General features: G+C 49.8%; 1 protein-coding gene across 1 annotated transcript in view; it reads right to left on the reverse strand.

The window, feature by feature from the left end:
* LOC120850343 overlaps window positions 1-22,437 on the reverse strand; it is a 41,359-nt gene extending 18,922 nt beyond the window's left edge. The window contains exons 1-2 of the mRNA XM_040222809.1: window positions 22,386-22,437; window positions 18,504-21,466 (exon numbers count right to left, since the gene is read on the reverse strand). Coding sequence (XP_040078743.1) covers window positions 18,504-21,466; window positions 22,386-22,437 — 3,015 coding nt within the window. The remainder of the gene's footprint in view (window positions 1-18,503; window positions 21,467-22,385) is intronic.
* Window positions 22,438-23,209: the final 772 nt, after the last annotated feature.

Consider the following 23,209-nt stretch of genomic DNA (forward strand, 5'->3'; position numbering starts at 1 on the left):
TTGCAAAAGAACTGTGGAAGCTCGTCCTGAGCACGCGCTCAGCAGTCGCGCACACGGCTATGGCCGCCAGTGAATACTCTCTATTAGCGCCAAAATGTTTCGGTGATGCCCTCTTATGGTTTCCCTCCGAGACGTCACGACTGGGATTGCCTCGCCGTGACGTCACCAGTTGTCATTCTGGCTACTTACCATCGGGAGCGACGACGAGTTTGATGGTGTGTTTAAAAAGCACAGTAGAAGCTAGGAGCCATCGCGATCCGAAACTAACACCGTCAAAGTTGACAATTTGATAGTGCTCATATGCCCATGGTTTGGCCAATCGTGGAAAGCTGCCCACAGCGACGCTTTTGGCCACGCACATCGCTAATAGGGAAATACATCTTACGCCGCGAAACTTCAACGACCTTGGTGCCGACAGCCTGTACGTAATCGGAACGGCTGGACGTGCTCGGCCGTTTTCCTCTTAAAGCGTGCATATTTTTTTTATCGGCACTCTTTAATTTTAAAGAGTTGCCCGTTCCTCCGTTCGTGCATTTCAAGCTAATGAACTGTAGAATGGTGGTGAGCTGGGCTATAGTTGGTAAGTATTATACTTGGTTGAAGTCAGCAAGCAACGTGAGGAAACTGTAGAAGAAGACAGGAGACATGATAGACGCTGAACTCACAGCTCAATATTTCATCGAAAGAAGAAGAAAGAAGATGGCATATAACCATCAGGCACGTGCTCGTGGCATGAGAACTCCAGGGCGCGGGGCAATGGCTTTAGCGCATCGAAGCGTTTAAAAGCAAAACTTCCTTTTCAGATAAAGTAACAAACAGATGGCTCACGCAGTGCTGCCCCAGACCTTGTATAATATACGCCTCGTAAATTTTTCTGGAGAGTTTTTCCTTATATCGACCTATGATAGCGGTGCTGAAGAGGCCACCGTCGACCTCATAGACAGGTTTTGTGCACGTAGCCTATCATCAAAACATCTTCCTGTCTGTTCCACGTACCTTCTACCACATGCTACGGGAATTCTGTATACCACGCGAGAGGCACAGAGCTCAAACTGTATAGCATATTCTTCTTACATTGCATTTATTTTAAAGTACATTTCATTTGTTCCAAGGTGCACTTAAAGCTCGACAAAGTAGCTTGAATGAAATGTAAAAAGAAACATGCTATACAGTTTGTGTCCTGTACCTCGCGCGTGGTGTACAGCATTCCCCTAACATGTGGTAGGACGTACGTGGGACAGACAATAAGATGTATTAAGGATAGGCGGCACATTGATACTTTAGACCCATGTTGTTGTAAAAAAAACTATCTCCAAACTCCGGTCTAAAAACATGCTTTTCGTGCAAGGCTCGTCAAATAATGAGGCGCTGGAGAAATGCAGCATTCTGCGTTAAGTCCTTATTTCGAACTCTTTTTGTTCGCCTTCCGCCCATTGAAAAGCATGCGGGAAGGGCCTTAGAACGCACCTGGTATCGCTGCGCCGCAGCGTTCTTCCGCGTCAAAAAGTTCGTCTGCTTTCCTCGCCGTCACCATGGCAACGAACGCCGAATGAATAGAAGCACGCACGGTACCGCCGCGTGAAGCCAGCAACAGCTGACGCCATTTTACGAACGCCGTCTGCTAGCCACAGCCGAACGCGGTGTGTCAGATCAACCGCCTCCGCCGGTGCGCCGCCAGCAAAGACAACGAGGCTAAGACACGCCGACGGCGATCGAGCAAGCAACAACACCGCGGGGCGACTGCAACGGCGGCATTTATTCGGATCAAAGGCCGCCTTCGCCGGTGCGGTGCTAGCAAAGACGACGAAGCTGAGGCACGCCGACGGCGAATGGGCGAGCAACAGCACCGCGGGACGACTGCAACTGCGGCATTTATTCGGATCAAAGGCGCGAAATAAGCAAGAACAATTTTTATTTGAATCATAACACCCGATATCCAAGTTGAGGACCACATATGTTTGCAGGGTCTTTCCTGTCAACTTTTTAGAGAGACACGGGGTGCCGCATTCAAAACACAGCTCGATTTGCAAAATATGGGGCCCCTGAAAAGGACCGTTTAGACCGCTACCAGAACCTATAACTGACGTAACGAGCACTTGACGAGCGGTTGGCGTATAAGTCGTCTTTATGCACGCAGGCGAGCGACGTGCTCAGCGCAGCGGATCACTCGAAGTCACCGGGGCCGTCCGAATCCTCGCCCTGTCTGCGTCGGGGCTCTAGATTTTGGCGGCCGCGGCGACGAACGACTGGAATCTATCAGTGTTTCCGCGCGCTATGTCTCTCCTCCAAAATATGAACTTTGCAAGGTGACCATTGAAATGGTGGCTCTTGCGCCGTCCAGATGGAAGAGAGTATTTGACGTGGGCCCAGGTGCAATCCACCGTATGGGTCCATATCACAAGAGCGAATGACATTTTAGCGAACGGCGACATTTGAGCGAATGGTCCTTTTAGCGAATAACGGGGGCGCGCGTTAACCCATCCGTCGCGCTGCGCTTTACGCCGCTTCGCGGCGACAGTCTGCGGCAACTCATTACAAAAATATGAACTCACTTGGCCCACCCGAAAACGCCGCTTCGCGGCGTCCGACTATTCGCTAAAGTGTCGTTCGATGAAACGTGGGCGTTCGCTAAAACGTCATTCGATCAAGTGAGTGCCTCCCCCACCGTATTGGTGTGCGCACCAGTGTTCGCGTCGACGGTTGACGGTGAGGTGCATGAAGCGAGCGTCATCTGCAAGCTTGTGATAGCCAGCCCAACAATCAGTGATTATTCTTGTTCCAGGGCCGACCCACTCGGCGTCACGGGTCTCCACGGGAACAAGAAAGCAGCATCCGCTTCAACGCGCCACACCGCCGAGAACCCACTGGCCAGGCCTTAAGTACCCGCGATGGTACTTGTGCCGACCCAACATACTCTCGTCTAGTTTTACAGTCACGCCTTCGTCACCAATCATGTCTGAATGCTTAAAGACGGCATTTACCACAATCTCCCGACAAAGGCTCGCCCAATCACTTATTGTCTTACTTGCGATATCAGCCTCCCGCTGAATGACGGCGCACGGTAGGTTCTGGCATCCGGAGGATGATTTACACGAGTTGGAGAAGCGTCAGGTGCGATCCTTCGAAAAAGGAACCGCTCCGTACCGAGACATCGCCCCGGCACTGAACTTTGACCGGCTTCCTCCTGGGCACCTCACGAGTCATCCACACACCGCGCCTCCCCCCCCCCCCCCCCCCCCCCCCCCCGTGTAGCCATCCGCATGCAGATCTAGCGCGGACTTGCAGCTTGTCATCGCAGCTTCGCACTCTGGACACGCACGAAAACCCAGGAGCCAGGGGCAGGCCAAAGCGCTAAAGCAAATTAATTGCTTCAAGAGGGTCTTTCATGGCGCCATGAAGACGGCACAAGTTTAACGCCATGACACTGCGTTGCTCGCCTCTGGAATAATAAAGCGCCGAGGGGAAACTGCGCGCTTCTTTGCATTTATTATTTTTATTTCATCCGCCATTTTATACCGCGTGACACAATTCTAACAAACTCATTGGTTGAACGGTCGGACCACACCATCGCGTGAAAAAACAAACGCCAAACCAGAGTCCTGCCAAACGTATGTCCACAGACGGCATCGTCACAGAGAAGGGAGCAGTCGAACCCAACAACAAAATGAAGTAACAAAGTTAATAAAAAGAAAAAAAAACATAAGAAAGGAGCCGTTGGAGTTTCGGACGGCGTCTTTGATGAGAGGAGCTGCTCCGGCTGCTCGGAATATTCCTTTTTTTCTTTTTTTTTTTTACTTTACAGGGGTGCCACAACCCCTATTTGAAGCTGATTCGTTAAATTAATAACAAACAACGCGTTGGAACGGAGGAAGTAGAGAGTCGTGGCGTCAGAATTTGACGTGGCAGAAAAGAAAAAAAAAAAAAAAAAAAACGAATGCACAATACATACCGTATGCCAAGACCGTTATACTCCGCACTTGGCGCGGCCTTATGACGCCGCCGACGACCGTTTGGCTATTTATTTTGTTTCTTCAGATTTTTTATCGTGACGACTACTGCACTGTGCCTCGGAGTCTCCAGCGGAGATCCAGCAGTTTTAAATAATTATTATTATTGTCGTTTGAAGGGCACTCTTCGTATGCTGCTTCGTTCCTGACGCCATAAAAATACGGGGCGGGATTACTTTGCACCACGTATAAAAAAAAAAAAAAAAAGTTTAGTTCATGGTCGGATTGGTTTGTGGATACAATTAGTCCAATAAAATTAGTCCAAAAATTGATTAATACGATTATTTAGCTTCATTATTAGCATCTCTTATGAGCATGCGTGAAAAACAACACCCAACGAGAAGACACGAGAACAACGCTGCAACTGCTGGACCACAGACCACTTTTGAGAAAATGCGCCGCAAGACAGGGAGGAAGTAAGGGAGACAACAAGTAGACTATTTAATGTCACCAAAATCCTGGGCGGGGAACACTTGGTGGTATCAGTGTATCGTTTTGAAAGCGATACAAAAACACGTCGGGGACACTGGACTTCTGGACCAACTTTGAGTGCGTGCGCTTGTGATGTGTGTGTATGCCATGTGGTTCTCCTTGGGGCCACTGCCTTTGGGAGTACCACGTTCGCGGCGAGACGCTCTACCGCGAAGCGGGTTCGTACTCGCGTGGCATGCTGCTCGTTGAGCGCAGACACCAGTCACGTTGGTAACGGTGATAAACTGTTTATTTACAAAGAAACAAATAACAACAACACAGCGGCTATAAGCTGGTGAACGCCGTCGGTGTGGAGATCGCCCACGGCCGAACGGTCGTTCACAAATGTACAAAGGACGGGGTAAACGCTCACCGGTGCGCCGGAAGGTTCCCCGTTGTCGCCGCCGCCGAATCCCAGGAAGAAGAGAGCGGAGAACTGTTGACCGCTGGTTTTAAGATAACGGCGGGGGCGAAGTGGCCAATCAAGGAGCGACACGTCGATCTCCTTTGTGCGGGGGTTCGTTCCGGAAATCGCCCCAAGGGGGGAGAGGAGGAAGCCACTCACAGTGGTAAGCAGCGCCGCCTCTCGCTACGCCAGCGCGGCCGCCACGGCGCGCCAAAACGCTGACGCGACAGAATGTTGAGGGATCACAATCCCCACAGCCATTATTTGTTTTTAGATTGTAGGCGCGAAAAATCCACACGGACTAGACCCTGAGTAATGCAGAGTTGTTACTCAGGCCCCAGTCAGTGAGGATTTTTCGCGCCTATAATCTAAACATAAAGAATATTTTTATGGCGTCAGGAACGAAGCAGCATAGAAAGAGCGCCCTTCAAACGACAATAACAATTATTATTAAAAACTGCCAGATCTCCGCTGGAGACTCCGAGGCACAGTGGAGTAGTCGTCACGATAAAAATCTGAAGAAACAAAATAAAGAGCCTAACGGTCGTCGGCGGCGTCGAAAGGCCTCGCGAAGTGCATGCAGAGTATAACGGTCTTGGCATACGGTATGTATTGTGCATTCGTTCTTTTCTTTTCTTTTCCACCACGTCAAATTCTGACGCCACGACTCTCTACCTCCTCCGTTCCAACGCGTTGTTTGTTATTAATTCAACAAATCAGCTTCAAATAAGGGTTGTGGCACCCTGCAGAGTAAAAAAAGAAAAAAAAAATGAAGGAATATTCCGAGCAGCCAGAGCAGCACGGCTGCTCTGGCCGCCCTGGCCAGAGCAGCTCCTCTCATCAAAGACGCCGTCCGAAACTCCAACGGCTCCTTTCTTATTTTTTTTTTCTTTTTATTAACTTTGTTACTTTATTTTGTTGTTGGGTTCGACTGCTCCCTTTTCTGTGACGATGCCGTCTGTGGACATACGTTTGGCAGGACTCTGGTTTGGCGTTTGTTTTTTCACGCGATGGTGTGGTCCGACCGTTCAACCAATGAGTTTGTTAGAATTGTGTCACGAGGTATAAAATGGCGGATGAAATAAAAATAATAAATGCAAAGAAGCGCGCAGTTTCCCCTCGGCGCTTTATTATTCCAGAGGCGAGCAACGCAGTGCCATGGCGTTAAACTTGTGCCGTCTTCATGGCGCCATGAGAGACCCTCTTGAAGCAATTAATTTGCTTTAGCGCTTTGGCCTGCCCCTGGCTCCTGGGTTTTCGTGCGTGTCCAGAGTGCGAAGCTGCGATGACAAGCTGCAAGTCCGCGCTAGATCTGCATGCGGATGGCTACAGGGGGGGGGGGGGGGGGGGGGGGGAGGTGCGGTGTGTGGATGACTCGTGAGGTGCCCAGGAGGAAGCCGGTCAAAGTTCAGTGCCGGGGCGAGGTCTCTGTACCGAGCGGTTCCTTTTTCCAAGGATCGCCACCTGACACTTCTCCAACTCGTGTAAATCATCCTCCGGATGCCAGAACCTACCGTGCGCCGTCATTCAGCGGGAGGCTGCTATCGCAAGTAAGACAATAACTGATTGGGCGAGCCTTTGTCGGGAGATTGTGGTAAATGCCGTCTTTAAGCATTCAGACATGATTGGCGACGAAGGCGTGAGACTGTAGAACTAGACGAGAGTATGTTCGGTCGGCACAAGTACCATCGCGGGAATTTAAGGCCTGGCCAGTGGGTTTTCGGCGGTGTGGCGCGTTGCAGCGGGTGCTGCTTTCTTGTTCCCGTAGAGACCCGTGACGCTAAAACCCTGCAAGGGCGAATAGCCGAGTGGGTCCGCCCTGGAACAAGAATAATCACGGATTGTTGGGCTGGCTATCGCAAGCTTGCAGATGACGCTCGCTTCACGCACCTCACCGTCAACCACAAGCTGCACTTTGTCGACGCGAACACTGGTGCGCACACCAATACGGTGGATTGCACCTGGGCCCACGTCAAATACTCTCTTCCATCTGGACGGCGCAAGAGCCACCATTTCAATGGTCACCTTGCGAAGTTCATATTTTGGAGGAGAGACAAAGCGCGCGGAAACACTGATAGATTCCAGTCGTTCGTCGCCGCGGCCGCCAAAATCTAGAGCCCCGACGCAGACAGGGCGAGGATTCGGACGGCCCCGGTGACTTCGAGTGATCCGCTGCGCTGAGCACGTCGCCCGCCTGCGTGCATAAAGATGACTTATACGCCGACCGCTCGTCAAGTGCTCGTTACGTCAGTTATAGGTTCTGGTAGCGGTCTAAACGGTCCTTTTCAGGGGCCCCATATTTTGCAAATGGAGCTGTGTTTTGAATGCGGCACCCCGTGTCTCTGTAAAAAGTTGACAGGAAAGACCCTGCAAACATATGTGGTCCTCAACTTGGATATCGGGTGTTATGATTCAAATAAAAATTGTTCTTGCTTATTTCGCGCCTTTGATCCGAATAAATGCCGCAGTTGCAGTCGTCCCGCGGTGCTGTTGCTCGCCCATTCGCCGTCGGCGTGCCTCAGCTTCGTCGTCTTTGCTAGCACCGCACCGGCGAAGGCGGCCTTTGATCCGAATAAATGCCGCCGTTGCAGTCGCCCCGCGGTGTTGTTGCTTGCTCGATCGCCGTCGGCGTGTCTTAGCCTCGTTGTCTTTGCTGGCGGCGCACCGGCGGAGGCGGTTGATCTGACACACCGCGTTCGGCTGTGGCTAGCAGACGGCGTTCGTAAAATGGCGTCAGCTGTTGCTGGCTTCACGCGGCGGTACCGTGCGTGCTTCTATTCATTCGGCGTTCGTTGCCATGGTGACGGCGAGGAAAGCAGGCGAACTTTTTGACGCGGAAGAACGCTGCGGCGCAGCGATACCAGGTGCGTTCTAAGGCCCTTCCCGCATGCTTTTCAATGGGCGGAAGGCGAACAAAAAGAGTTCGAAATAAGGACTTAACGCAGAATGCTGCATTTCTCAAGCGCCTCATAATTTGACGAGCCTTGCACGAAAAGCATGTTCTTTTGGCCATCCCGCGTCCTGTTTTTTTTACCCGTAACATCGGTCTAAAGTATCAAACTGCCGGATAGGCTACGTGAACATAACCTGTCAATGAGGTCGACGGTGGGGGACCATTTGCCTCTGCCTTTGTCAAGCCTGTACATATACTCGAAATCTGTCCAACACCGCTATCATAGGTCGATATAAGGAAAAACTCTCCATACAAATTTACGAGGTGTATATTGTACGTCTGGGGCAGCACTGCGTGAGCCATCTGTTTGTTACTTTATCTGAAAAGGAAGTTTTGTTTTTAAACACTTCCATGTGCATAAGTCATTGCCCCGCGCCCCAGAATTCGCGCGCCATGAGCAAGTGCATGTTGGTTATATGTAATTTTCTTTCTTCTTATCTTCTGGATGAAATATGGAGTTGTGAGCTCAGCGTCTATCCTGTCTCCTGTTCTCTTCTACAGTTTCCTCACGTTGCTCGCTTATTTTAACCATGTATAGGGTTTTATCCTAAATTTAGCGAAAAATTGAGGTCACACCGCCTATAGCAGGTATTCACTGGACGCCATATTTGAGGGCGATGTTTAGAGCGCATGCTCAGAACGAGCTCGCATTAATAGCCTGCTAAGACCGGCAACCTTGATGGTGCTAAATGCACGCTCCAAAAGGACCGCGGAAGCTCGCCGTCAGCACGCGCTCAGCAGCAGCGCACACGGATATGGCCGCCAGTGAATACTCCCTATACATGAATTCAGTTCCGCCTCCAAATTTAGTGGCAAAATTTATGTCACGTGACCTGGCGTGACGCGATCTACAGACCAGATCAGTTTCCGCGCCACATTTGGTGGGAAAAGTGGAGTCACGTTACCTATACATCAATTCAGTTTCCTCGCTAAATTGGACAAAAAAAAATTATTTCACGTGAGCTGACCTCACGACATCTACAGCCCCAAGTCGGTTTCCCTGCTAAATCTAGGGGGAAAAATGGAAGTCCCGTCACCTATACACCAATTCCGTTTCCCGCTGAATTTGACGAGGAAATTGATATCGCATGACCTGACGTCACGTGACCCGTTACACCAATTCAGATTCCCCCGCTACATTTAGCGGGAGCGTTGACATCACGTGAACTGTGTACCAGATCAGTTTCCCTGTTAGATTTTGCACGGAAAATTTATAAAAACTGTAGCTCCTTCACTCCCTTAACCGACTGGTGAATTAATGCTAAACAAGTTTAAACCACCCCTTCTTAATTAGTGCATATCATAATGGTCGTTGTAAATTCTCGAATCAAGACTGGTAGCTGCTGTTATCTATTGACGTGAAAGCCCCGGTCAGAGGAAGCGCGAGACAGCAGGTCTCGGATGTCTACGCAAATTTTGTATGTGCCACGGCGGAAGCCCTCTTTCTCTTCGAAGCACGAAAGCTCGACGGCGTGGAGCAGCGCGACGCGCATGCGTTCTCCGAGGCTCACACCGCTATAAAGTACAACTTACTCTCCTATTGTCGCTGACAGGGTGAAAAACAGCGGGGAGGGGCTTCCGTTGTCTCGCCTCCAGGCCCAGGGCCAACTTTTCCTATCCTCGAAGACGCTTCGGGGTCTCGTGCACATCAAGCGCGTTCGCGCAGCCAAAATCACGCCATATCCTCCTCTATACTCACGAAGCCCGGCAGTTCGACGAAGGAGCCATTAGAGTGCACGGTCGCAGATTTGAAGCGCGAGGATCTGGTAGCACAGGGCATCGAAGATCCATTTCTCGGGAAGCCTGGACGTCAGCGCGCAGCCTTGGCAGCGGCGAGGACCCGAAATCACACTTCTTTGCTCGGGAGAAGTGTGTTTCGGCGTCTCGCCGCAGCGGGGCGTCAGTCACGTGGCTCTCATCTCATCCCTTATTGGCCGCTCCACCTTTTCAATTTCGGCGGCCGCTTCTCGTGGCGATCTGCCAGGCTTTGTCAGCATATAGGAGGCTATGCCAAGGCGCAAGGCGTGAAACGCGTGCTGGAGATCCGCCGTTCGAAAGACGTGCCTCCAGCCGTTTGCCACACGCCCCCCATCGGACTCCGTTGGCGCGCGCCTTGCCCCCTCACACCGCTTGCCTCGACGATCCACCAGCCAGCTCCGAGGGCTTCTGCCTGTTCAGGGTTCGTGTTTCAGTCATCTCATCCGCGAAGAAGAAAAAAAAAAGATTAAGAAATAAAAAGGAGCTGCGAGCTCGTTATACTCCGTTCATCCCGAAGCTGAGAGTGCGGTGGGAGCTGCGCACTCGCCGAACCAATCAATCGCCTTCCATTCATCCCCTAACCTGGCGCACTCCGCGCGATTACGAGCGGGAGAGTGATAACGTGACAGAAGACTGACTTACGACTGGTCGTAGCTTCGAGCGCACTCTCAGCTTAGGGCTGAAAGGATCACGCATTCCGCTTCGCTGTAGTTTAGCAAACAACGAACCCTGCGGTTCAAGTCAGCCAATCACCGCATCGGAGGGAGGTACGTGGAAACATGTTGTCCTACAGAGTGTTATCACGTGCTCCTCTCAGTCGCCCCGGGTGGCTCGTGGAGACAAGTAGCGTTCCCTGTTTGCCAACTCTCGGCGAAACGAAGATGGAGTCGGGAGGCCACGGCGTGTGCAGCACGATGGGGAGGTCGCCATCTGTCCCTCTTCTCGCGGCTGCTCTTTCTTTTTCTTTCTTTTTTTCTTTTTCTCTTTTGTACGAAGGCGAGATATCCCGTCCTCGCTCAATTTCTGGCCCGTTCAAGCCTGATCCGTTTTCTTGCATCGTTCGCACATATCCTTCTTTCTTCTTGCACCCTCCTCCGTGTTCGTTGGCCTCCTCAATTCTTTTTTTTTTTTTTTTTTATTTCCGTGTTTTACAAGTTTGCTCCTTTTGTGTTTTTTTTTTTTTTACGCCTTCTTCTTTCTCTTGTCCCTGGCCTCCGCGAACCACGAGATTTCTCTCCTATTCGTTTTATTTGATTCGCTGTCCACGTATTTTCCTCTCTATTGTCTGCTCCTCTTAATTGTCTATCCCTTCCACCTTTTGCATGATTGTAGTTGTAGTCGCCGGTCCCATTTCCTCGCTGATCATTCAACTTTAGGTCTAGCTTTTTGTCTTTCCTGTCCGTCCTTTTTTCTTTCTTTTTTTAGAGCCTCGTTCTCATATCACGAGATTTGCTTATCCGTGCTTCTTACCTTGGTGCTTCTTTGTTTTTTTTTTACTTTTTGTTTTTCTTTTGGGGTGGCTTTTCCGGGAAATGGGATTTTTCCCCGCCTCCTTTGTGCTTTTTTCCTTCGGAACCTGATTTATGCAGAAGGCGCTGTGTCGCCGTCGCCTAGGAGCTGATTGTTTTCCCCAGTGTGCTCGGCCGTGCGGGTGAACGCGCATTTTCCGTCTATAAACTGTTTTATTTCTCTTTTGTGAAACATGTTGGATTTTCCACCTGAATTTAAGCTGTTTCACGCGCCTTACACCGGGCTTCCCATTCGCAGGTTAAATTGGGACTTTATACCTTCCGCGTTGTATAACATAAAGTAGTAAAAATCAATGAAGGAGTCTATGGCAAATTAAAGAGTGTTATTTGAGGAGCATGCCTCTATAATCGGACGGCTATCCAAGCACCTGCCTACCCTGAAGAAAACAAGACAGATTTTTGATATGAAAATTCAGTAGATAACTGCAAAAATAAGACGTTGTTCTGACTGCAACTTTCACGTTTATCATTAAAGAGAAATACCTGAGTGGAATATTCGCAATTAGCTGATTCGTTCATTTACTTTTATACGTCAAAAGTAACAAACATCATACTAAATATATTGGAGTTAGTAGGATCCCATCATTAACATTTTTCTGCGTCCCACTAATACTCTAATACAACAAAGGTGGATCAGAAAGGCAACAATGCAAACATCCGCATTTTACGGACTTTCTTATTGAAAAACTAAGTCAGTAGTTTGGTCACAACTGAAAAAAAAATCGGCAAACGCCGACATGCGCACAAGATGTTGGGCCAGTAGATCTTGTCTATGGCAGGACTTCCAACCAGAACGCCATTAATTGTTTGGGGGGCCAGACTATCGCTTACACCAGCCAATGGGTGTCAGGTGGTACCCACGAGGTAGTCCTTGCGCGTTGGTAACTCAATTGCAACAACTCCCAAATCTTGAAATATACCAAGTCAACGAGATCAGCTAGATTTAGCGGGCTAGACATCGCCCGCATGCATTGGCGAACGGCGGTCACGTGATAACATGACGATGACACCGCGCGTCCATCATCCGCTAAATTTGAAGGGCAACGCAACGGCGGTCAAATTAGGTGTACTTGTGACAATTCTGTGAATTTCCGGAAAGTGCCTATACTCGGCGTAACTTATATTGTGGAACATTGTCAAGACTAGCGCGTAGATTCGATAGTATTGCTACCCCGCGCTGCTGCGAAAGAACGGTGCTTTGTCCTCCACACGATGCAAGAAACACATTCAGTTGGTGTCCCGCGATCCGACTGAGCGTCCAGATTATGTTCAGAGCGCCTGGCGCTCCTCTTGAACGCGGATAGATTTCGCACGAATCAGAGTACCTGTCGATCCGCTTCTTCCCCGTTGTATCAGCATCGAGAGTTTCTTTCTGGGAGGTCTGCTCACCTTCGCCGCATCATCGCGCCGTTCGCAGTTCGTCGTTCGCGAACGTAGAACTCTTTCGCATCTTCTCTATTTCACTGTGGGCCTCTTGGTCGCTGCGCCCTGGAGGTCGGTATGAAGCAGACCAGTCGGGGTTTTAGGCTAGTTTAGAACACATTCCGTCCACTCCTTCTACCTCGTGAAAGCGGTGGATGTCATTACCTAAATGTGTTTCTTGTATCGTGCTCTTCAATCTGATTTGCATGCGCTCGCGAAGCTAGGCATACATATCAACATAGCCCAAAAAGTTCTCACGAAGTATAATCCTCTCCCGGAGCACCTGCTACGTAAAAAGTAAATAAAACTGGCAATGAGACAGCAGTTGAAAATATGTCGATGTCAACTTACCTCTTTCCACAGTCTTTCGAACAGCAATCTACATAAATAATTGCCAAGACAATGACTGCGACGTTGAACACTTCCGAACCTCAAATCTTCCTCATGCCATAGCAGACGATCTAGCAATACCTCAACATCTGCGATACTTCTCGCTACCTATACGCGTGCTTGGTTTCCATGCAACCACGGTGAATGCCTAAAGCCGGAGTCACACTGCTTATACATCAAACAAACGACAGTTTGCATACAAATTCAAACGCGAATCACCGCGAGATGCGGGCTTCGAATGCCGCATGGCAATGAGTTCAAGGAGGAAACTTGGCACGCAGCTTTCGGCCCGCGGATATTCCGGCGACTCGTGTTTGCAGACGTGCCATTGACTTCCCTGCCTTCTAGCCAGACACAAATGTAGGCTAACATACAGACGATTCAAAACCCTCGAAAGGCTGATCGCTGTCCGCTGCCATGGCAATCGCCATTTCGGCCCGTTCAAAATCTTCGAAGCTTCGCGAAGGTCGTTCTAAACCAGCTACACCAAGATTGCCATGGAGCATCATCGCACTGAAGGCGTTCCTCGCCAATATAAACGTCTTTGGCACTGTGCATGCAATCAACTTATCAATCATACCGATTTCCACAGATCTCTTACAATGATATTGTTCTTTTTGCATAGTTCAAGACAAGAAAATTATTTTTCAGTGCCTCCAAGCACCGACACCGCATGTGGTGGCGGTACGAAGGTGTACGCTTGTTTCGCCGGTGTGTGGATACCAAAATATCTTTATACAAGAAACATCGTTACAAAGCTACCCGTCACCAGCGAATTTACATTGGCTCGCCAAGGATGGAGAGACCAAGGAGAAACAGCTCATTTCAAGGGACAAAATGGGTACCGTACGGGGAGCTTTGCTCTACTTTCTTAGGATCCAGTGACTTTTGTGTTACCCCGGCTTTACACTTGTCTGGTTTTGGAGGAGCCATTCTGATGAGACCCGCCGGTGACAAAATAAAATGCTTCTCCTACCGAACACTCCAATGAACAAAGGATCCATTCAGCGAAGCACATGTATTCTGTGAATGCAAGGTGTACAGCCGTGAAAGGAAGCTTACGAAGACAGACCCGAGGCTACAAAATGAACAAGACGTAAGCATTAGTATTCTGCTTGGTCCATGGATTTCTGCTGCTGAAGGGTATAAGCCACGAAAGCTCTGCTGAAATTTCTAACAGCTACTCGTTTACAGAAGAAACTGTACAGGAGTAGATGAACAGCAATGGGGCAATGACACTTTCCGGTAAACATTTTCATGAATTTGTTTTTATTCATCTTTCAATACTTTGGTTTTGTGTGCTTTCTCTCTCTATATTTTCCGTTTACATTTCTCTCTTCTACTGTTAGGATTTTCGCTTCTGTTCATTTCTCAATGTAGCAAACAAGCACTAGGCGCTGGCTGACACCATTGTTTAAATAACGCCTACCTATCTCTCTCACTGCAGTCCCGTTGTCCCGTGGTGTAGTGCCAGGTGACTAAACTATTTTATGGTGTCACGTGATCAAAGGTCGCGTGAGACCACGTGGTCGTGCGTTCACGTTGTTTTGGATGCACACTGCGTGATGCTGGTGGCGCAAACGTGGCATCGATTGTTTTTGTAAAAAGGGCGTCGCCGAATATCACGTTTTACGGAGTAATTTTGTGCCCCAAATAAGCACTTTCCGAATGACTAGCAGTTTCAAAAACAATCCTTCAATTCTAAAAAAAAATATATATATATATATAAAAAAAACGGTTATTGCTTTTTTTTGCGTTAACACTTCCGCGCTATGTACTCTTCGTCCGTGAGGCTACATCTCTACTCGAAATGATGTGCCAAGCCCCCCAGCAAAATTATTTGTGAGCCTTTTCTTGCGGATGCTCAGTTTTTATTCTTCCCTGCTTTGGACTCTTGGTCGGCTTCCCAATATTTCATCACACAAAGAAGGCTAGAAATGGGCTTACTCTTTAGGCCCGGTTCGCTGATCGTTGCGAAAATCTTTCACGGCGTCTAACTCACCCACAAGAGGAATTTCAAGGCAACATAACAGGCTACTGTCGTGATTGAGCGTTCCGACGAAGGCTCCCAGCCCGGCGACACTACTTTGTGCCGGGTAGGAGACAGGAACGAGGAGCCGAGAGGCGACGAGCTCAGCAAAACAGAACACACTATATTTACATTAATTACAACATCCTTTCAGTGTTCGTACCACAACAACTTCACGGGTGTCCTTTCTTTTTATATCCGCCTCGCCATCTCGCCGTCCACTGGCTTGTCCAATCGCAGGGACCTACGTGGTCCTCGGCAGCCAATGTGGAAGAAGTGCGTGTGCCAGCGGCCAGCCAATGCGGAAGAAGTGCGTGTGCCAACGGCCAGCCAATGCCGAAGAAGTTCGTGGCCGGTCTCTCGGCGTGGTGGCTCGCTCGCTGAAGAGTCATCCACACGCACACACAGACACGGACACCCAGCTTGTACAAAGGTTGTCTCGAGAGCCGAGTTCTCCGAAGCTCCCGCACGAGCCGCCGGTCGGTGCGAGAGCGTGCTTTGGTCGACGTGAGCCAGGGGCACGCGCCGCTCTCGTAAACGTGGTACGGGTGTGTCGTAGACTTTCACAATACTACGCGGGGACAAAGTATCTAGTGTTAAAACCGAATCTGCTCAGCAGATGTAACTGTTACCTGTCATTTTCTTCAATTCTCACTTGACACAACCTTTCCCAACTATAACTTTATTTGTCGCTCCTAAACTACACCAATGCAGTTTATTTCACTTACCTTTCAAGCCTCTTCCATTTTTTTTCTGCTCGAAAAGTCGAATTTTATGTTCAGCGCAAGTTCGTCTGCTTCTTGCACTCGGGTTGTGGTTGCGTCAGAACGCCGAGCTCTGACTGGCTCGATTTGAAGAATAGTCGGTAGACGACAAGGCAGCTGGCCTTGAGGCCTACCCACTACCCTTCCAATCAGAACCAATTGGAACTCGGCGTTCTGCCGTCACCGCCACCATGCACAAGACGCAGACGAACTTGCACTCCGCATAATTGTAAAGAGGAGGACCTTGCTGCAGCCATGTGCATGGAACGCTACTGTCGACGAAATGTTTCGGTGGCGCCCTACCCTTGATGGTACGACCAAGATAATTAGTAGAGAGGGACAAGTTTGATGGCGCATAAAAAGCGCGGTGGAAGCCTAGGCGTCACGTTCCCAAATCACCATGATCCGGGTTCGAGAGTCTGACGTTGCTCTTATTTCCGTTGATGAGAACAGGAATAATCTTATTCAATACGTCATAGTGAGCGTTCGGCTAACCATGGAAGGCTGATCACAACGACGCTTTTGGGCGCGCTTCGACAATAGTCGCGGGAAACATTGTGTGGCTATGCCTTCAAGATTAGGGTTTCGCGTGCTCAAGCGTGGACTGAACCATTGCACGTGCACACATAATCTCATCCAAAATTCCACAGAAAGTTTTGGAGGCAACTGTGCATTGGCGCTGACATAACTGACCCTCACTTTTCGTTTCCTCTTATTATGTTAACTTCACACTATCATTACCACAACGGGCCGCTCAAATCTGGACACCTGGCAAAAAAGACGGCGAGAAGACCGGTGTCACAGGCTCGTCCGGGGTTGGTAAGAAAAGGGTCGGGAGACAGAGAGTTAGAAAAAAAAACAGGGCATATATTTGCACAAACAAAAGAAATATCAGTATGGAAGGAAAAAAAAACTGTAAGAAGAATACAAGTAAAGTCACAAGAAAGAAATGCGCAGTTCGAACTACGGGGCTATCGTCCTAGAGATTCACCGGCGTATGTCGTGACGAGGCTTGGTTCCTGGCTTCTGTAGACGCTCAGCCCAGGGACGGCGTTGAGGTGGCGTAGATGCCCGTGCCTCCGCTGTTCCCTTCACACCGTGCGTAGCGGCGGGTTCTGGTTCAGGTCGTCGATACCGGGACACAGCCGGTCAGATCCTTGAAGCAGCTGCCGAACGTCGCGGCTCGTGCTCTTCACGCACCTTTTTCGCACCCGTCACTTCGTCCTTCACGTTCTTCCTTCCACAAAACCATGACACCCCCCAACTTCAAGAAGTTTATAAGATAAACTTTTCTTTCTTGATGCCTGGTACTTCCGAGAACTCCATCTTGACGTCACCGAGCACAAGCCACCCCCACAATTCTCCTACAAGACACTTTCACGACACGACCTTCTCGATGACCTTAACACGACGTCCGGTTGCACCGCACCACACTTGGCCGGAGGGCCCTCTTTATCCACATTCAAATCGAGGATTTCTTTTGTGAGAACTCACTGTAGCCACACACATATGCAAAGGCCCCGTCTTAAGTCTGACAAAAGACATTGGCACATACAACACAAAAAGATATATACATTAAGGGAACCCATCCTCTTCGGGGTCTCGACTAGTTATCCCTAACAAAAATCGTAGTTTAAAAGAAAAATAAACGTCTAAATGCGGCTAAGAAAGTCTGCTCCCACGTTATCCCTGCTCTTTATGTATTCCACGTGAAAGCTATGATCTTGCAAAGCCATACTCCACCTCATCACTCGCCTATTTGTATGCTTAGCTTTGTTTAGGAATTCCAGTGGTTGGTGGTCGGTCTGAACTCGAAAAGTTCTGCCGTACAGAAGCAACCTAAATCTGGCAACGGCCCATACCAATGCCAGACATTCCTTTTCTATCGTTGCGTAGTTCCTTTCTGCGGTGCTGAGCTTTCTACTGGCGTACGCCACGGGATGTAGCATTCCATCCTTTTCTTGAAGCATCACTGCACCCAGACTCGCGTCAGACGCGTCTGTCCTTAGCACGAACTCTTTCTCGGGGTCTGGCGCCAGCAAGATGGGAGGACGTCCCAGCTTGGTCTTTAGTTCATTGAAGGCCTCCTCTTGCTCCGGCCCCCATTCAACCTCATTGCGGGCTCCTTTTCTGGTGAGGTCTACTAACGGCGCGGCAAGACCCGCATAGTCCTCTACGAACTCGCGGTAGAACCCCGTGAGTCCAAGGAACGATCTTACTTGTCGCTTCGTTCGCGGTCTTGGTACGTCTTGAATCCGTTCAATGATCTTAGGGTCCGGTGATATCCTTCCCATTCCGATCTCGTGTCCCAGAAAGCTGATCTCCTTAAAGCCCACTTCACATTTCTTTGGCTTTACGGTAATATTAGCCTCGCGCAGGCGCCTAAAAATGCAGCGAAGCGTATCAACGTGCTCTCTCCACGAGCTTGTGGCGATCAGGATGTCGTCGATGTAGTGGTGTGCATCTGGGATGCCGTCTAACAATTTTCGCATCAGTTTCGTGAATGTCGCAGAAGCCGTTCTTAAACCAAAGGGCATGACCTTGAATTGGTAAAGCCCACTCGTCGAAGAGAAGGCAGTCTTTTCCTTGGCCTCTTCTTTCATAGGTATCTGCCAGTACCCTTTTGCTACATCAAGCTTCGAGAAGAAGCGCTTCTGTCCCGCCTTAGCAAACGTGACGTCGATCCGTGGTATTGGTTCCGCATCGGGCTTGGTCACGTCATTGAGCCTCCTGTAGTCAATGCAAAACCTGTTTGACCCGTCTTTTTTCTTTACCATTACCACTGGCGCGTTGTATGATGAGTTACATCTCTCAATCACGTCCAGCTCTAACATCTCGTCGATTTCTTGCTCGACTGTTTCCTGAACCGACAGCGGCAGTGGGTACTGCTTCACATGTATTGGTCGGGACGTAGTCAGTTGAAGGTCACAGGTCAGCAGACTCGTCCTGCCTGGAAGGTTCGAAAATATATCTTTGAAGTCCTCAATCAGCTCTCGTACCTCATCACGCTTTTGGGATTCCAAGTGTTCGTTTATGTTGACGTCTTCCCATCCTTGCTGCCTCGTCCAGCTTGGCGTAGGAATTCCCTCTGTATCTTCAAAACTTAGCTCGCTTGCGACTTCATCTTTCTCTTGAGAATCCATTACCATACCGCAATGTTGTCTACCTTGTTGACTTCCTTCTCTTTCTTCATATCTTTTAAGCATATTGATGTGAAACACCTTTTTCTTGCCTCCTACGTCTAACTCGTAATCCACATCATTCTTTCTTGCGACTACGGGGAAGGGACCTTTCCATTGCATGATCATCTTGTTCAGATCGGTGGGGAGCAGAATGAGCGCCAGGTCTCCTTGCTTCATATTTCGGTTGCAGCTCTTCCTGTCATAGTATTTCTTATACTTCTCCCCTGCTTCATGCAGGCATACGTGCGCCAGCTTGCACGTTTCCTCTAGTTTTTCCCTTAGTTCCAAGATGTATCCATATGCCGTCTTCATGTCTTCCTTCAGGGCTTCGTTCGACCACAACTCCTTGAGGATGGCCAGTGGTCCTCGTACTCTTCTCCCGTATAGCAGTTCAAATCGCGAGAACCTGAGGCTAGCCTGGGGCACCTCTCTGTAGGCGAAAAGCAAAGCTGGGAGATATCTATCCCAATCCTTTGGTCTTTCTTTGCACATCCTCCTTAGCATCTGCTTGATGGTGCCATTAAACCTCTCGACCAGGCCGTTGCTGATGGGATGATAGGGAGTGGTTAAGAGTTGCTTCATCGATAGAAGCCGGCTCACCTCTCCCATTAGCTCAGAGGTAAAGTTGGTGCCGCGATCGCTAAGGATCTCTGCCGGTACTCCATACCGCGTGAACATCTGAACCAACGCCTCGGCTACCTGCTGGGACCCAATGCTCTTCAACGCTACTGCGTCAGGATACCTCGTGGCCATGTCAACCATTGTAAGAATATACCTATTCCCCGAGCTTGCGATAGGCACTATAGGACCGATGATATCTATCGCGACTCTTTGAAAAGGTGTCTCGATGATTGGCATGCTTCCTAAGGGGGCCTTGCCCACCTTGCCTTTGGGTACGGTGCGTTGGCACACGTCACACGAACGAACGTACCTTTTGATTTCGCTTTGCATACATGGCCAAAAGAATTCTTCCGCCACCAGATTGAGGGTGTTCTTCGCCCCCTGGTGTCCGGACATAACGCTGTCATGTGCCATAGTTACAGCAGCGGCCCTGAACCTTTTTGGGAGAACCAGTTGTTCTGATCTTCTGCCGGATGAGTATACGACGCTCCTGTATAGCAGGTCGTTCTTCAGCAGAAACTGAATCCTTGTCCTGGAATTATGTTTCTTCGTTGTCTTCCCTACATCGTTGAAACACTTCGTAAGAGTAGCGTCCTCTTTCTGCTGCTTTCCGAGTTCCTCGGCTGTTGTGTCGGTTACTGACACCTGCGCGACTTTCAGAGGGCGTTCTAGTTTTCTTATTGGACTTCCAGCTTCTCTCCCCTCGCTCGCGGACGCAGCTACGGCTGGTTTCTCATCCGGGAGCTCGTCGATGCTCTTGGTTGCTTCCATTGCACTGCGACAGCCCACGTTGACTCCGATGGCGTTCGAACACGTTTCGTATCTCTTCTTCGGCTTGTCTAGGCAGTCGCCGAGATTGTCTTCATTGTTCTTTTCCCATTCTGGGTCAGGGTCATTAGCCTCACGCATTTGCGGTATGTTTCCCAGTATCAAGTCGTATAGGGGGTTACTGACGCACTTCGCCGTTACCTTTCCCGTGTAGTAGGGCGTTTGTATCACAATAACCGCCTCCGGCAGGTACCGAACTGTTCGATCTAATAAAAACACAGGACTCGACTTTCCAGTTAGGTTCTCTTGAGGGACTAGTTCTTTGCGAACAACCACGGTGTTGCAGCCGGTGTCCCTTAACACCGTTATCTTGTGTTCTCCCAGTCGTCCTTCCACTACCGGCATGTTCTCTGACAGAAATTTCGGGGCTCTCCCCATGACCGCATTCACTACCGGGATCTTGTCACCATTATCCAGGGTGACATAGGAATCATCGGCGTTTTCGCAATTATCTGTTGGCACCGTGTACAAGCACGACGCCTGATGTTTCTCGCTCTGCCTTCCCTTACAGTTCTCTGCCTTATGACCACTACGGCCGCAATTCCAACATGTCAGTGACCTCATAGCTTGGCCGTTACTTCTGCAGTTTTCTGCCTTGTGCCCAATCTTCCCACAAAGGAAGCAGCGGATACTCTTTCGGAGACCACCCCTTGCGTGTTTATCTTCGTTTCCAGCGTCTTGCCTGTTTGTCGCCTCGTCTCGCTTTTGCTTACCCGTGCTATGCTGCACCTGGGCCTCCAAGAAGAGGTCAGCTTTAGCTGCTACGTCATCCAACCTCTGACAGTCGCGCTCTCTCAGGAAGACCGTCAGCTTGCTCGAGCATGTCAACAGAAATTGTTCCACTAGGATGATGTCTCGCAGTGATTCGAACGTTTTCTCAACTCCCGCTATCTCGATCCATCTATCAAAGTACCCTGCGAGTCGAGCAGCAAATTGTCTCATCGTTTCGCCGTCCTCGGGTTTGGCGTCGCGAAACCTCTCGCGGTATCCTTCTTTAGTGTAACGAAATCGCTGGAACAGCGCCAGCTTGACCTTGGCGTAGTCTAGAGCATCTTCAGGTGTCAGTCGGCCGACCACCGTCAGCGCCTCTCCGGTCAAACATAAGCCTAAAGTCGTGGCCCACTTCTCCACTGGCCAACCCAGCCCTGTTGCGGTACGCTCAAAGCGCTGCAAATAGGCATCTAGATCGTCCCTTCGTTCATTGAACTGTGGAATCAGTTTGTGGGGACTTCCGTGACTCCCTTGGCCTGACCCTTCCCCGCGGCCGCTTTCCGAATTTGCGGCACCTTCACCTCGCCCTTCACGAGCCGCAATCCTCAACTGCAGGACCTCTCGTTCCTTATCCAACTTAGCGCTTTCGGCCGCTAACATTCTTTGAGCCGCCTCACGGTCCTCCCTAGCGTTATCGCGCTCTTGAGCTCTCTCAGCTCTACTACGCGCTCTTTCCTCATCAACCCATTTTTTTAACTCGTCCCCAGTATACCCCAATTCCTTAGCTGCCGCGATTATTCTATCGAGCTCCATAGTAATGCACCAGTCTCAAATCTCCGTCTCCTCTCTCACCTCCCGGAAAACGAACTAGGATGTAATGGGCCGCGCCATCCTGGCAGGCTCGCCAAATTGTCACAAGCTCGTCCGGGGTTGGTAAGAAAAGGGTCGGGAGACAGAGAGTTAGAAAAAAAAACAGGGCATATATTTGCACAAACAAAAGAAATATCAGTATGGAAGGAAAAAAAAACTGTAAGAAGAATACAAGTAAAGTCACAAGAAAGAAATGCGCAGTTCGAACTACGGGGCTATCGTCCTAGAGATTCACCGGCGTATGTCGTGACGAGGCTTGGTTCCTGGCTTCTGTAGACGCTCAGCCCAGGGACGGTGTTGAGGTGGCGTAGATGCCCGTGCCTCCGCTGTTCCCTTCACACCGTGCGTAGCGGCGGGTTCTGGTTCAGGTCGTCGATACCGGGACACAGCCGGTCAGATCCTTGAAGCAGCTGCCGAACGTCGCGGCTCGTGCTCTTCACGCACCTTTTTCGCACCCGTCACTTCGTCCTTCACGTTCTTCCTTCCACAAAACCATGACAACCGGCGACCATGATTGACCGGCGCCGCGCTTGAACTTAGTGCCGGCCAATCACGGCCGCCTGGTTTCTCGCCGACGTTTTGGCCAAGTGTCCAGATTAGAGCACCGAGACAGGTTATTGACATTTTTGATTCTAATCAGTGTCTTTCTCTTCGGCTTCAGCTTTTGTGCATGGTCGTCAACGCCCGCTTCAGTGGCTCGACATCTCGGTAAGACATGATACGGTCAGTAATCTGGCGCGTGTGGAAAGCGTGCATTGCCAGCCGTCAACAGCCAGGTGGCGCCAGCAGAATGATAGCACACAGTTATACCCTGTCTCGTTATAATTTGGCAAAGGGCGAACGATAAGCCTTGCATTGTGTTTCGATTGAAGACACAAACGAGCCAGTTCCGGAAAGAATAAGAAGACGTTTGTTTATTCAGTTATCGTATTTGTAGGGTGTTATGGAAAGAAGGTAAAGAAGAGGGAAAGGATGAAGTTGCTACAGAGCGTGCGTCACGATAACAGAGTGTGAGCGCTGATACCAAGTTCGGCGCGTGTCTCGTGACACAGCAAACACGATACATCTTCCTTTCTTTAAAGGAATGAAAAACAAAGGTAAGTACAGCATGTCGACGGCGTAGTAGCTCAACACTCGGTGCGGGAACACTTGTCATGAGCCTTGAACGAAGTTCTCGCTATAGCCTAGCCGCTCTGGAGGAGCGTGTGGACCTTCTCAGCACTGGTGCTATCGTGGCCACGCTGCCTGCGGGTCGTTGACGTTGTTCC

The sequence above is a fragment of the Ixodes scapularis genome, unplaced genomic scaffold, assembly GCF_016920785.2.
Source record: "Ixodes scapularis isolate PalLabHiFi unplaced genomic scaffold, ASM1692078v2 PGA_scaffold10__122_contigs__length_95168666, whole genome shotgun sequence".
NCBI lineage: Eukaryota > Metazoa > Arthropoda > Arachnida > Ixodida > Ixodidae > Ixodes > Ixodes scapularis.